The sequence below is a fragment of the Crocodylus siamensis genome, chromosome 1, assembly GCF_052110815.1.
Source record: "Crocodylus siamensis isolate JL-2025a chromosome 1, ASM5211081v1, whole genome shotgun sequence".
NCBI classification, from domain to species: Eukaryota; Metazoa; Chordata; order Crocodylia; family Crocodylidae; genus Crocodylus; species Crocodylus siamensis.
Genome location: NC_143395.1, coordinates 199,943,537 through 199,956,541, shown reverse-complemented (window position 1 = coordinate 199,956,541; position 13,005 = coordinate 199,943,537). Strand labels below are relative to the sequence as shown.

Below are 13,005 nucleotides of genomic sequence, written 5' to 3'. Positions count from 1 at the left end.
GAAGTGTGCTGCCCTCTGAGGTCCGCAACCGCCTCATCGTATAGGCTACTTGGCCTACTCAAGAACCCGGAATTGGAGATCACTTAGCGGATGCCTGAAGAAGCCTCCTTGAGGCTGTGCTTAAAATTTGCCCCAGGAAAACTGACTGGGCCAAAATACATAACTATAAAACAAAATAAAGGAGAATCCCCAGCAGATTACATGGACTGCTTTAAACGAGTATTTGAAAGACATTCTGGTATTGAAAATGCAGCTGAAACTGCCCCAGAAGCAGTTGCTTCTGCTTTTGTCCACGGACTTCTTTCTAAAGTCCAGGAACAGTTGTGCACAATTGCTGTAGGTTGGCACACTAAGCCACTTGCAAAACTAGTCACCATTGCAAATCATTGTACAACCTGCCAGGAAAAGAAAAAGGAATCTACAGAAACTAAGCTAATGTCATTGCAATTACAGACTTTAGACAGGGGCAGAAGCCGAGGTTTCCATCAAGGACAGTTCAGAGGCAGGGGACGTGGTTGTGGGATGGGACGAGGAGGATTTCAGTCCCAAAATAATGAGAGTTGTCATTATTGTGGCCAACCAGGACACTGGAAGGCTCAATGTCCTCACCGGCCTGGCCAGCCAGGGATGACGTTTAAACCTCCACCACCTCCTCTCACTCAATTCTCTGTCCCGAATCAGGGAGCCTCCTGTTAGGCCAGCCAGAGAAATAGTAACATCATCACAGTCCTGCTTCTTCCACTTAATCAAGATGATCCCTTTGTTTCCTGCGTGATAAATGGCATCTCTACAAAATGTTTAGTAGACACCAGTGCAAGCTGCTCTACTCTTCAAGCTGAAGAATTTTCCACAACTCCCCTCTCCTCTGCTGTTGCTTTGTAAACTCGGCTGTACTATCTATTGTTCTCCTAATGGTGTTTATTTAGATGTACCCTGTGATAACGAGATAGCAGTACTTGCTGTTTTAGCTAGTTCACCTCCTGAACCTGAGTTCCCTGATCTTTCTGTGTTGCAAGAAGAAATCATAAAAGCTGTCCCTCCATTTCTCTGGTCCTAGCATGCTAATGAAGTAGGACAAATCCATACTGCCCAGCCTGTAAAAATTAGATTAAACCCAGCTAAGCCTTTACCCAAAGTTGCTCAATAGCCTTTACATCCAGAAGCTGAAGAAGGGATACGCCCTGTTATAACTGCCCTTTTAAAGCAAGGTATCATTGTCCCAACTAAGATCCCTTGTAATACATCTATTCTTCCTGTAAAGACCTGGAAAGAATACCTATCACTTTGTACAAAACCTTTGTGCGGTAAATTCTGCAGTTTCACCTACTTTTCCTGTTGTACCAAATCCAGCTACTATCTTGGCCTGTATTCCCCCTAAAGCTTATTATTTTACTGTTGTTAACTTGTGTTCTGCATTTTTTTCTACCTCTATACACCCTGATAGCCAATTTCTCTTTGCATTTACCTATCAAGGACTTCAGTATACCTGGACGCGATTGCCTCAGGGTTATACTGAATCCCCTTCTATCTTTTCTCAAATTTTGAAAAAAGATCTAGATGACATAATATTTAAAGAAAATTCTGTGCTTGTGCAATAAGTTGATGATTTGCTCTTGGCATCTACCTCCTTAAAACCTGTAAAAACAAAGAAGGCAGCACATCCCCCACGTTTGTAAATTTACAATTAGATTTTATTCAAATACAGAAATGTTGTTCTGATGAATATGTTCTTGTTATTGTATGTATGTTTTCTGGATGGGTAGAAGCCTACCCATGTGCAAAAGCTGACACCATAACTGTAAGCAAAAAGTTGCTCAGAGACTTTATTCCAAGGTTTGGTATTCCTTTATCCCTAAACTCTGATAGAGGAACTCATTTTACTGGACAGATAATGAAAGAAGTTTGCAAAGTCCTGCAGATCCAACAGAACTTTCATTGCCCAGGCCTCAGGTCAAGTAGAACGCCAAAATGGCATCTGAAAAATAAACTGGCCAAAATTTGTGCTCAGATGACCAGATGCACTTCCCATAGCCCTTATGAGTATGAGATCTACTGCCAACCGAAAGACTGGGCTTAGCCCACATGAAATTCTAATGGGAAGACCCTTGAGGCTCCCTGCCTCGCCACCTGTTGCCTCCCACTTTTGCGATATACATTCACTTGATGATACCATTCTAGACTATTGTAAAGCACTAATGAAATGTGTTAAGGCTTTTCATTCACAGGTACAGGCAGCTCTCCCCAAAGAACCAGGTGAGCCGTGCCATTCTATCCTGCCTGGAGATTGCGTCCATGTAAAAGTCCATCAATGAAAATCATCGCTGGAACCTCGCTGGAAAGGCCCATTCCAGGTACTCCTGACCACCAACACTGCAATAAAGTGTCAAGGACTCCAGACAGGGATCCACGCTTCACACAGTAAGAAAACATCAGCCTCCACAGACTGGTAGTGAGCCTAGTGCCTGCCAGGAGAGCTCAAGACCAGTACTGAGCCAAGCGCCTACTGGTGAAGAGGATTTGCCACTACAAAGTGAAGAGGATGTGCCCCAACAACACCACTATGCCCTTCAGGACAGGAAAAAGGCCTCTACCTAGTTCCTGGTTCCCGAGGTGGAGTTGGTTAGTCATGATTTGGATAGTTCTCAGTATTTCTTTTTTTTGAGCCATCTTATATGAACTTGACTCATCAGTTATAAGAAACTCTGTAAACCAAACTACACTTTTGCACCGACAAAGGAGATCACTTCATGAAAATGTGTTCTTATCTTTAATCAAATTGGAATAGATTTAAATGTCTCTCGTTGTTGGATATGTAGTCATGTCCCTATCTATTCTACTGGAGGAATACCCATGATACTGGTACCCTTGAATGCAACTCAGATGTTAGCCCCTTACTATTCAAATTTTCATGGGAATGAAACCTGGCAGAATGTAACTTGCAACCAGTCTGAATATGTATGATTAGATTATGCCACCCCTGGAAAGTTGTGTTGGACCTGTAATGGATCTCGTGTTGCAGTAGGAGTCAGTAAGTGTGAGGTAGAATTTAAAATAAATGGTGCTTGGTTTTCTAATGGTTCCTGGATATCTAACTACGCCCCTGCAGGTCAATTTTCAGGCTATTATTCGCAATGGATGATGTCCCCACACTGTAATACAGGTGGATATACTGCATTAGCTGGTCACTATTTTGTATGTGGAGATAAGGCCTATAAAAATCTTCCCTCTGGTTGGAGAGGAACATGCTATGTCTCCGCAGCGTATCCTGCTTTTACTATGTGATCTCGTTTACCTAAAGGGAAAATTCGCAATGTTCATGGAATTACAGCAAATCAAAGATTTTGGGGTATAATGTTCCCCAGTTATGGCGCAGGCTTACTTATGTCCGAGATAAAGAAAGTTGCAGCATCTCTGGAAAAGATTGCTAATGCTACTGCTGATAGTTTTGATAAAATAAATACAGAAATGAAGGAAATAAGGCAAATGACATTGCAAAACCGACTTGCATGAGATTATATACTAGCCAGCAAAGGAGGAGTCTGTGCTTTAATACATAAAGAATGCTGTACTTATATTCCCGATAATTCAAAAGAAATCCAGGATTTAAGTAAACATATTCGAAAAGAAGCAGCTACATTGCATGAATCAGATAACTGGAATTTGAATTCTTGGTTTAGCTCTATTTTTAGTTCCTTAGGCTCTACTGTCATTCATAGTTTGTTGATATTGTTTGTTGTTTTTATTGGAGCATACCTAGTGTTTATAATAATACAATGTTGCATAAGCCATGCTGCTAAGCCAATGAAGAATAGACCATCAACCAGAAATGAGGTATATAATTTGTATGTTGAAATAGCAGAAAGTAAAGAAATAGAAAAACTAGAAGTTGAAAGGCTAATGGCAATAAATATCTAACTTGTAGGAAAAAAAAATTAGAGAATGTAGAAGTAATTGGCTTACTTGACTAGAAAAACAGACAAGACCGGACGTGCTGATACTGCTTAATTCAAATGTTCTGAGATAAGGAATCCGCATTCCTGCATTCCTTGGGTTATCTTGATATCTTGCCCTGTGTATTCCTGCATGCCTTAGGATAGCCCTATGCATAGATAGATGTTTAAGTAAACTTTCTAAGTTTCTGTGAAATTTACTATTGTTTTGTTTCTCCAAGGTGTATTTTTTATCTCTTTCTCTGTCTTTAGTATAAATATGCTTGTAACCTTAGAGAGGCTGAGAAATTCTTTGAAACAGACAGGTGGGGGATTCCCCTTGCTGTATGGAATTCTCCCTGTGATCACAGTATGGTCCTAAATAAAGAAAAGCTGGCTCTGTCAGTTCTGATTCAACCACAACGCGAAGTTTGATTTCTTCCACACAAGGTAACATTCTTGTAGCAGAGAGAGGACACAGAGCCTCCCAGGATAGTGATGGAAACCTCAGCCCTTCGGGCTTCCACTGTTGGGCAAGATCAGAGCCTGCCTTGTACACAACAGCGGGCATCTGTGCCTGGGCATGAGCAGTCACAGGGTGATCATGGGTGTTTCTCTATCTCTGATTTCCATGGGATTAGGATGCCCTGCACAGCTATACACATCATTAGTTCTTGGACCTTTCTGTTTCCCTGAGGGGTTGCCAAGCTACTGTGAAGGCCCAACACGGTCAACAAAAGAAGAAGCATGGATGTGATGAAGGCAGGAGGGTCCCATCTCTTCTGGTTCCAGCACTTGCGCTTGGCTTAGGGGGAGAGAGATGGCTGTTACCTGGCAAAAGCATGAACTGAAAGAGATGACAGAAGGGGCTGAGATTTGTCTCTGTCTATGTGACTTCACAGACAGCCTGGGGTTAGCAGGCAAACCGCTCCAAGATGCAGTTTAGGACCCTGCTGTCCTTCCTGTAAAAAGCAGCACAACTTCCAGGGTTTTTTAATGGTGGATCCATTTCCATTCCCGAGCTCCAAGCTCCTCTTTCAGGAGCCGTGATCTCCTTGACCAGCCCCAACCACATGGTCTCTCTGGTGGGTTAGTCAAATTTATTTTTAATTTGTGCTTCCTTCTTCTTCTCACAAATGCAGAATTGATTTCCTCCACACCCTCCAACTTTCACTTTCTCACCTTGCAAAAATGCACAAGCTCCACCTGGATAATTCTGAGGACTGGGGTCTGAGAGGGAAAACCTGGAAGGCAAAACCACAAGCTACAGTCAGGTCTATTCTTTTGACCTTCACACACACACGTATGCATGCACGCACACACACACACACACACACACACACACAGAGCATCTCAGGTAGAAGAGTGAAGTGCACTACCAATTTTAATATAGGAAAAATGTGTGCATCAGATATCAAAAGTTTGGGAACCACTGCCCTAGTGACACAGACTTACAGGCCAGAGGAAAGAGCTGAATCATCTGCCCAGACCCACTTCGCCTTTCTGGAGTCAAACGACAGTCCAATCCAGAATGGGTAGTAGTATGTACTGCCTCCACGATCTTCACCATATTCATAAGCTCTTGTGGTTAAGAAACTCTGCACAACAGCAGGATCAGACAGAATGGCAGTGAGTTGTCTCAGTCACATGGAGAGCACCAGCAGAGCGCTATGCTATACCCATGAGCCTCAGTGCAGAGATCCCCCCTGTAGAAAATTGTGTTGCTTGCACCTCCATAAGACCCAGTGCCAGCCTGGCCAGATAAATACTCAAACCTACTGTGCATAATACTATAGGATCAGACACATGGCTCAACCCATGCACACACTACTTTGGAAATACAATAAAACACCTCACTGATTCCTATCCTCCCCATCCTCCCCACCTCCAGCCTTGCTGAAGCTGTACCAGAAAGCACAGCCCTAGAGCCTGATTCCTGCCTGGCTGCATTCATACAGCCACATTGTACTGATATATTAAAGGAAACACTCTTTTACCAACTCGTTTTCACTCTCTATCTTCAGCATCTCGGCAGATTGAGAAGTGCAGGAGGATTTACATTGTTCCCAAGTTCCTCTTTGAGGAGAAAACAGATAGAAGCTGCCTCGCTTGGCTGTCCAGAGCGCTGCACACTTCTCCCCTGTGACAAAGACACACCACAAATCAGCTCACCACTTCCCTTATTGCCCTGTGCTGGGCATGTTGCTGTCAGGAACAAAAGGATTTCACCTCCTCTGTTCCTCCACCTCATGTACCCCATGGGCTCTACAGCGCATTGGAGGGGAACCTTCTGTTTCATACATCTGAAAGGGGATCGGTCTTCCCCTCCACAAACAGCTGCTTCACTGTGTACAAAGGCGGAGAGTGGCATCCACAGCCTTATGGGTGAGTCAGGAGCCTGACGCCCAGGCAGGAAGGATCCCCCTTTCTCCACAGCTCCCCACCAGCGGGACCTCATGGCTGCATCTCCAAGAATATCGCTCAGCAAAGGCCAGTCCATATCTGAGAGATGACTTTGCCTCACATATAGGACTAGACCTGCCCTGTGGAGACAACGGCCTATGCTTTACCTGTGTCCTGGGGCTGCATTATCGAGGATGCCGGCAGGGTGGGTTTTTGATAGGACGTTGGCTTATAGGTGTGGTGCTCCCCGTCCTTTGTGGGGTATTCCTGATCTGTGCCCAGCTGACACCCTGAAACATCAAAACAGCACATCAGTGACTGTTGTAGATAATAAAGGCTGCGGAGGAGTTTTACAGATCTGATGCTGTCTCGTGTGCAGTGTCACACACCCCTCGGTTGCACTAATACTGTTTGCACTTACAGCTGCTGGACATTTTCCAGTGGAGCCCTTTTTCTTATTGCAAAAACAAGGATTTCTCAGAATTGAGCCCCAGTGCACAAAGAGCCATTTTGACTACACGCTCCACGGACCTGGGTCCGGTTGGCAATGGAAGCCTGTCTTGTTCCCAGGATGCCCACCTGGAGGGAGGCAAAGGAGTTGGGCTCCACCACAACTTTCTTGCAGGGCTACCTAGGAGCTGGGCCTCCGGTGGCTTTCCAGCCCCCAAACAGAAAGCCGAGGAATTGCATTTCGATAAAAAATGTAGAGGCTCAGGCTCTGTGCTTCCATCTGGGGCTAACCAAATATCAAACGCTTTGTATTCAGGGGTTTTGTTAGTTTTGTTTCTTTTGGTTTTGGTTTTTTAAGAGCTGAAATCCAGGTCCTGCCCAGCTCAGCCTGCCTTGGGTGGCAGGACCATTGTGACTGGGCACAGAGTAAAATGCCTGGAGTGCCTGTCCCAATTAGCACAGATCTGCTGATATCAATCCCACACAGCATCAAGGAGCTCACAAAACAATAGTGTCATAATGGCTGCCCACAGCACCTGTCTGCACGACAGCCCAAGCTCGTATCTCCAAACCAGTGCTCACTTAAGGAAGCAACCCATAGATGGGGATGTGCCGGGCTAACCTTCTGCTTAGAAAATCTATGATTAAAGTTGTATTTTTCACTTCAGAAAACAACACAGATTTGCCTGTCTGACAGTGCTTGGAGTGTATGTAAATACTTTCTATTTTCTAAACACAGGCTTTGGGGCTGCAGGCCCGTTCTCTGCTGTGTTGATGAACCTAGCTTCAGGGAGTTCACCACAGCTAGGGCCTTTCATGCTAATCTGAGGCTCCAGCCCAGAATAGCCACATGTGCAGAAGCTCTAGTGGCTTATAACAGAAATAGTCAGGCGTACAGAAGACAACATGCTGACGTGGCTGAAGGAACCAGCAGTGAAAACCATAGTGGAACTGTGACCTCGGTGTTTTCAGACCAGACTCTCCTCTGTTACTAACAAGTGTGACTCAACACAGGCTGCAATGGTAATGATATTTATATACTGCATCAAGCTCCTCTTGTGCAGCTACTGAGCTTTGGATTTAAGATGTCACTAGTTACAGGAGAGTCTTCACTTGAATTGTGAGTGGGCTGTTTGTGCTCTGGGTTCAACTCAGAGACTTCCATATAAGAGCAGCCTTGAAGTGTGTTTTGTAATAGAGATGGTAACTGCTCAGAAGTTGTCAGTATACTGCTGGTGCAAAAGTAGACACTACAACACTACAGCATTGCATCAATATTATGTGCTGGGACTATTTGATGTCCGGTGTATCATGGCAAAGCCACTGGGATCTGGGGGTCGCCGGCAGTCAGCGGTTGTGTTGTCAATGTCTTCCAGGTCCCACGTGGGGGTCTGGAAATGGCCCAATGTTGTGCCCCAACTAGGCAGATCCCGGCTGGCCATCCTCATCGTCGTTCGACAGTGTCCGGCATTGGTGACCAGCACCACGGCAACTTCAATTAAAACAGTCTGGATCAGGGGTTTCTCGTCGGTGTCTGGCGCTCGGTGTCATGTCGGCGGTTTTCTAAAAGGCTAAAAGCTTAAAAGCGTAAAAAGCTAGGGGCAGCTGAACTGCATAAAGGAAGAGGGTGGTCTCTGTTTCCCTAAATTCTGTACACTTCATCTTACAGGCTAGAATTAAACTCATTTACCATGTGCTAAACACTGTTTAATACTGCACACAGCCCACAGACACATCTAGTATTTGAGTGACATACTGCAAGTAATACCATATGTTAGCCTCTTCCCAGATCCATTAAAAAACACTGCCTGCCCTCAAAAACTTTGCAAGGATGCCTGTGAGATCTATAGTGATTCCTTCTGTATGAACTTACCATTGTAACACAAAACTCCTGTTCCTATCAATAAAATCAGGCAGAGAATGCCCAGAGCAAGGGTGGAAAGCTGCCATCGAAGAAGTGCAGCTGAAGCATCTGGTGAAGAAATACAAATATTGCAAGTATTGACATCAGCCAAACACAGAATGCCCCACATCAACCTTGAAATAACTTGGCAAGGGAGAGAAGGAACAGGCTTGTGTGCACATCTTTAAACATGTCTCCTAGAAACAGCTGCCCTTGTTGAAAAACTGTGTGTGGGGTGGCAGGGAAAGAGAAGTATGTGAAAGGATATGACCATTGGTGCTCCTAGGTGGACCAGGCCCTTCATTTGCAGGGCAGTCAGGCTGCCATAAATATTCTAAACACGCTCTGTTCAGATCATGTGACTTGCAAATACCGAGCATAATGCCAACTGGATTTTACAGTCAAGTCAATCATCCACAACTGCCCTTTCATTATGTATATAAGCCCCAAATTTGCTTTTCATGAATGCTCATGCTGCTGTGCCTGGATATTAGGGTAAAGGGATCAAACAAAGAGTTGAAATGTGTTCAAAATAGAGTGTGTTTTAATATTTAATTGAATGTTTCTGAGAGAAAACCACCTCACTCTGCCACTTTCTGTAGTCAATAATAATGCGATGAATAATAAATTCTTCCCACTGCCACTCTCTCTAGTCAAGTACCTACTAATAGTAGCCCCAGTGATTAACATTTATTGTGGCATTAGGTACACCATGACATTTAGCTGCCTTGCCATACAGCTGGTATCCCAGGTAGAGAGTAGCACTGTCCTGGCATGGCTGTAGCCACGGAGCAGGTACACTGGGAAAATGTCCAATGGCCAAAGTATCTTCTGTCACTCCCTGGGACAGGCTGAGAGGTGATTTCCCAGCCAGTTTGGAGAACATTGACCAAAAGGATTAAAATGTCTTTATTTGTAGGTCCCTGTTACAGTTTTTAATTGGAATAAATGACATGAGCATGGTCTTAAACTGTATTTATGTTTGTTATACTGAGTATAAAATATAGGCTCATGTCCTAAGCCAGCAGCACATTCTCTGTGGAAACTTGGTTATGAGCATGGGTAGAAAGGCAAGTAAGCCCTCATGAGCTGGGCTTGCTGTCATCATGATGCTTTAGGCTCTGACCCTGGAGGTCTGGAGCACAATGCTCCAAATGTTTTGAAGGATGGACTAGACAGCTCCTTAGGCCTTTATCTTTAACAATGAAGGAAGATCTTTCTGAATGCTTACATTATTTTTTCCATCATTTGAGATATGGAATGAATCAGTGAAACAAATGCCTAATTTACATCCAGAGTATGAGACAATTTTTTTTCTGGGTTGGGGAGTTAAAGTCCCAGCTATTTCAATCAGGCCATTATCTGAGTATAAGTTCAGATTTCCTATAAAATCTAAAGTAAGTTTCTTTGACTCATTGGTTGGACATAGTAGCTGAACCCCTAAATGCTCCAAAAGAAAGAGTATAAAAAGAATACACATTGCAAATATATTATGGATGGTAAAGGAAAAATAAAATGCTGGTTAAAAGTTCCAGGGCTGCACTGTGCTACAGTATTACTCAAGTGAGAAGGCCCATGGGGGAAGTATCATGCATCAGTTGAATTGAGTTCATAGTGCACAACCTGGGTGTGACACTTTTTTGTGTCTATGGTGGTAACGGGGACAGGTGAAAGCCAAGTGCTCTTGTGAAACCAGGACAATATTACCTTTATTTCTCTTCTGTGGGCTTGGGCTTCTCTCAGTCCCTCCGCCCTCTGTCTCCTGAGCTCTTGTGCTTCTCTGCTGCTCAGGCTGCTTCTGAAACTTCAGCTCAGAATAAGTTGTTGTTTCCTTCTGTAATAGCAGGGTCCCTGGTTTCTCTGTTATCCCATGAGGGAAGACAAAGTTTAGGAAAGTAATTCAAAAGGGAGACAGGAAACAGCTGTCACACCTCAAGTATATGCAGGAGCCAAAGCCAAAGGGCACCCAGAAATATTGCATCTCAGGTAAGGAGAAATGGAAGAGAATTCAGGGTCCAATGATGAGGAAGTCCCAGTGAATGGGTTTCATAGTTTCATAGTAGTTAGGGGTCAGAAGGGACCTGAACAGATCATCTAGTCTAACCTCCCGCCACTGGCAGGAGCACTCGCTGGGATCACACAACCCCAGACAGGTGTTCGTCCAACCTCTTTTTGAATTTACCCAAGGTAGGAGCAAGGGCCACTTCTCTAGGAAGTTGGTTCCAGATCCTAGCCACCCTAACAGTGAAATAGTGCCTCCTAATCTCTTATCTGAACCTGTTCTCCAGCAGCGTCTGGCCATTGTTGCTCATCACTCCAGGTGGTGCTGGGGAGAATAGGGCCCTTCCTATTTGCTGCTGATCTCCCCTAACAAGTTTGTAGGCAGCCACCAAATCCCCCCTCAGCCTCCGCTTGCTGAGGCTGAACAGGTTCAGGTCCCTCAGCCTCTCTTCATAGGACCTGCCCTGTTGCCCTCCAACCAAGCGGGTGGCCCTCCTCTGAACCCCCTCAAGTCAGGCCACATCCTTCTTAAAGTGCGGCACCCAGTACTGGATGCAGTACTCCAATTGTGGCCTGACCAATGTCGCGTAGAGGGGGAGGATCACCTCTCTGGACCGGCTTGAGATGCAACTTTGAATGTACAACAAGGTGCGGTTGGCTTTGCTGGCTGCGTTCTGGCATTGGTGGCTCATGTTCATCTTGGAGTCAATAGTGACTCCAAGATCCCCTTTCACCTCTGTGCTTACAAGGGAGGAGATCCCCAGCTTGTATGTATGCTGTGGATTCCTTCTCCCAAGGTGCAGCACCCTGCATTTGTCTACATTGAACCCCATCCTATTCTCATCTGCCCACTTCTGTCTTCTGTCTAAATCTAATTGCAGCCTCTCTCTCCCTTCAAGCATGCCTACCTCTCCCCACATCTTGGTGTCATCGGCAAACTTGGACGTGTTTTCCACCCCCTCGTCCAAGTCGCTGATGAAGGTATTAAACAGTGTAGGTCCCAGGACTGAGCCCTGGGGGACCCCACTATTCATATCTCGCCAAGTCGAATATGACCCATCTACCACCACTCTCTGAGTGTGCCCCATCAGGGTGATTGGCAGTGGAATATACAGAGATGCTGTGAGCTCACTTGGTTTTGTGATCACTAGAGAGGCATGTGACTGGGGAATTGAGAGGTCCTCAAACACTACTCAGACAAATCAAACGTTTGGATATTTTCTGCTGATGTTTTTTACCAGCTACATGGAAATATCCAGTAGTGTACAGCTTTAAGTCTAAGCAGTATATACAGTGGTAACATCATGTTATCTAGGAAAACGCCCTTAGAACTGAGGTGTTGGATTTGGCAGGAGGTAACCCACTGACTGATTTTCAAAGCCAGACTGGGCTTGTCAAAAAGTGATGGAGGCTTTTTCCTGAGGTATCAAAGGGATTAAGGCCCAGGCTCTCACCTGCTCATGTGCAAGAGCAGGACTGAAGGGATCAGGAGGGCACCAGAGCTGCATAGCACTGTGGGTCCTATGTGGTGCTTGGCAAAAATAGAAGCTGTTCTTTTGCTCAAATGTTAAACAGCTAAAAATTGAGACATCTCAATCAACCTGAAGAAGAGCGTTGGCCAAAAGTCTCAGAGGGCTTCTTCTTTTTCGTAAGCAGGGTTTATTTGATGACAGTTAATACTTATAAAATGATTTTTAATTTCTACCTCAAAAATACTATCATTTTTGGAATTATATTTGATTCTATGCTGTACCTTTCTTTTCAGGTTTCTTCCTTTTAGACCGATCAAATTTCACATCCGAGTAGGTTACCGCATGCTCGCTCATGTCCAGTACTAGGGAGAGAGAAATTATACCCTGGGTTTGAGAAGGCTGAATCAGTTGGGTGGTACTTACTGGGGAACAGATGGGCTTCATAAAACAGCCTGATCCTTTGAGATAACTCTAGGAGGGGCTGAGCTTTCTAGCATGTTATACTCGGTAACCACATTAGAAGATAAATCAACATTCAGGGAAGGTAATGTCTGCAAAGCCAGTCAGAATTTACAAGACACCAGACTTACTGTGGCCTACATGACTAAATCAGCTCAGCTCTTCTGTGTTATCATGAATTAGAGGAACACATACTTTCCTCCTGCCCACCATAGTCTCCAGGTTCATTCAGGGCACAGCATGGATGGTGTTCACCAAGTAACGATGTGTTCAGAAAGTTCTTGGCGTGTATGAATGAGTCACTATGACATGTTATTGTCATAGTTCAATGTGTGTCCTACCTGCATTAGTGACAGTTGCACAATTATTTTCTCACCAAAAACCCCAG

General features: G+C 44.6%; 1 protein-coding gene across 1 annotated transcript; it reads right to left on the bottom strand.

Moving 5' to 3' along the window:
* Positions 1–5,019: 5,019 nt before the first annotated feature.
* On the bottom strand, positions 5,020–12,512 carry LOC149873880 (natural killer cells antigen CD94-like). The gene is made up of 7 exons (XM_090038445.1): positions 12,440–12,512; positions 10,393–10,545; positions 8,656–8,754; positions 6,500–6,622; positions 5,927–6,069; positions 5,385–5,527; positions 5,020–5,173 (listed from the first exon to the last, which is right to left on the bottom strand). Exons 1-7 carry the CDS (start codon positions 12,510–12,512, stop codon positions 5,020–5,022), a joined length of 888 nt encoding a protein of 295 aa, XP_089894571.1.
* Between the last annotated feature and the right edge of the window lie 493 nt (positions 12,513–13,005).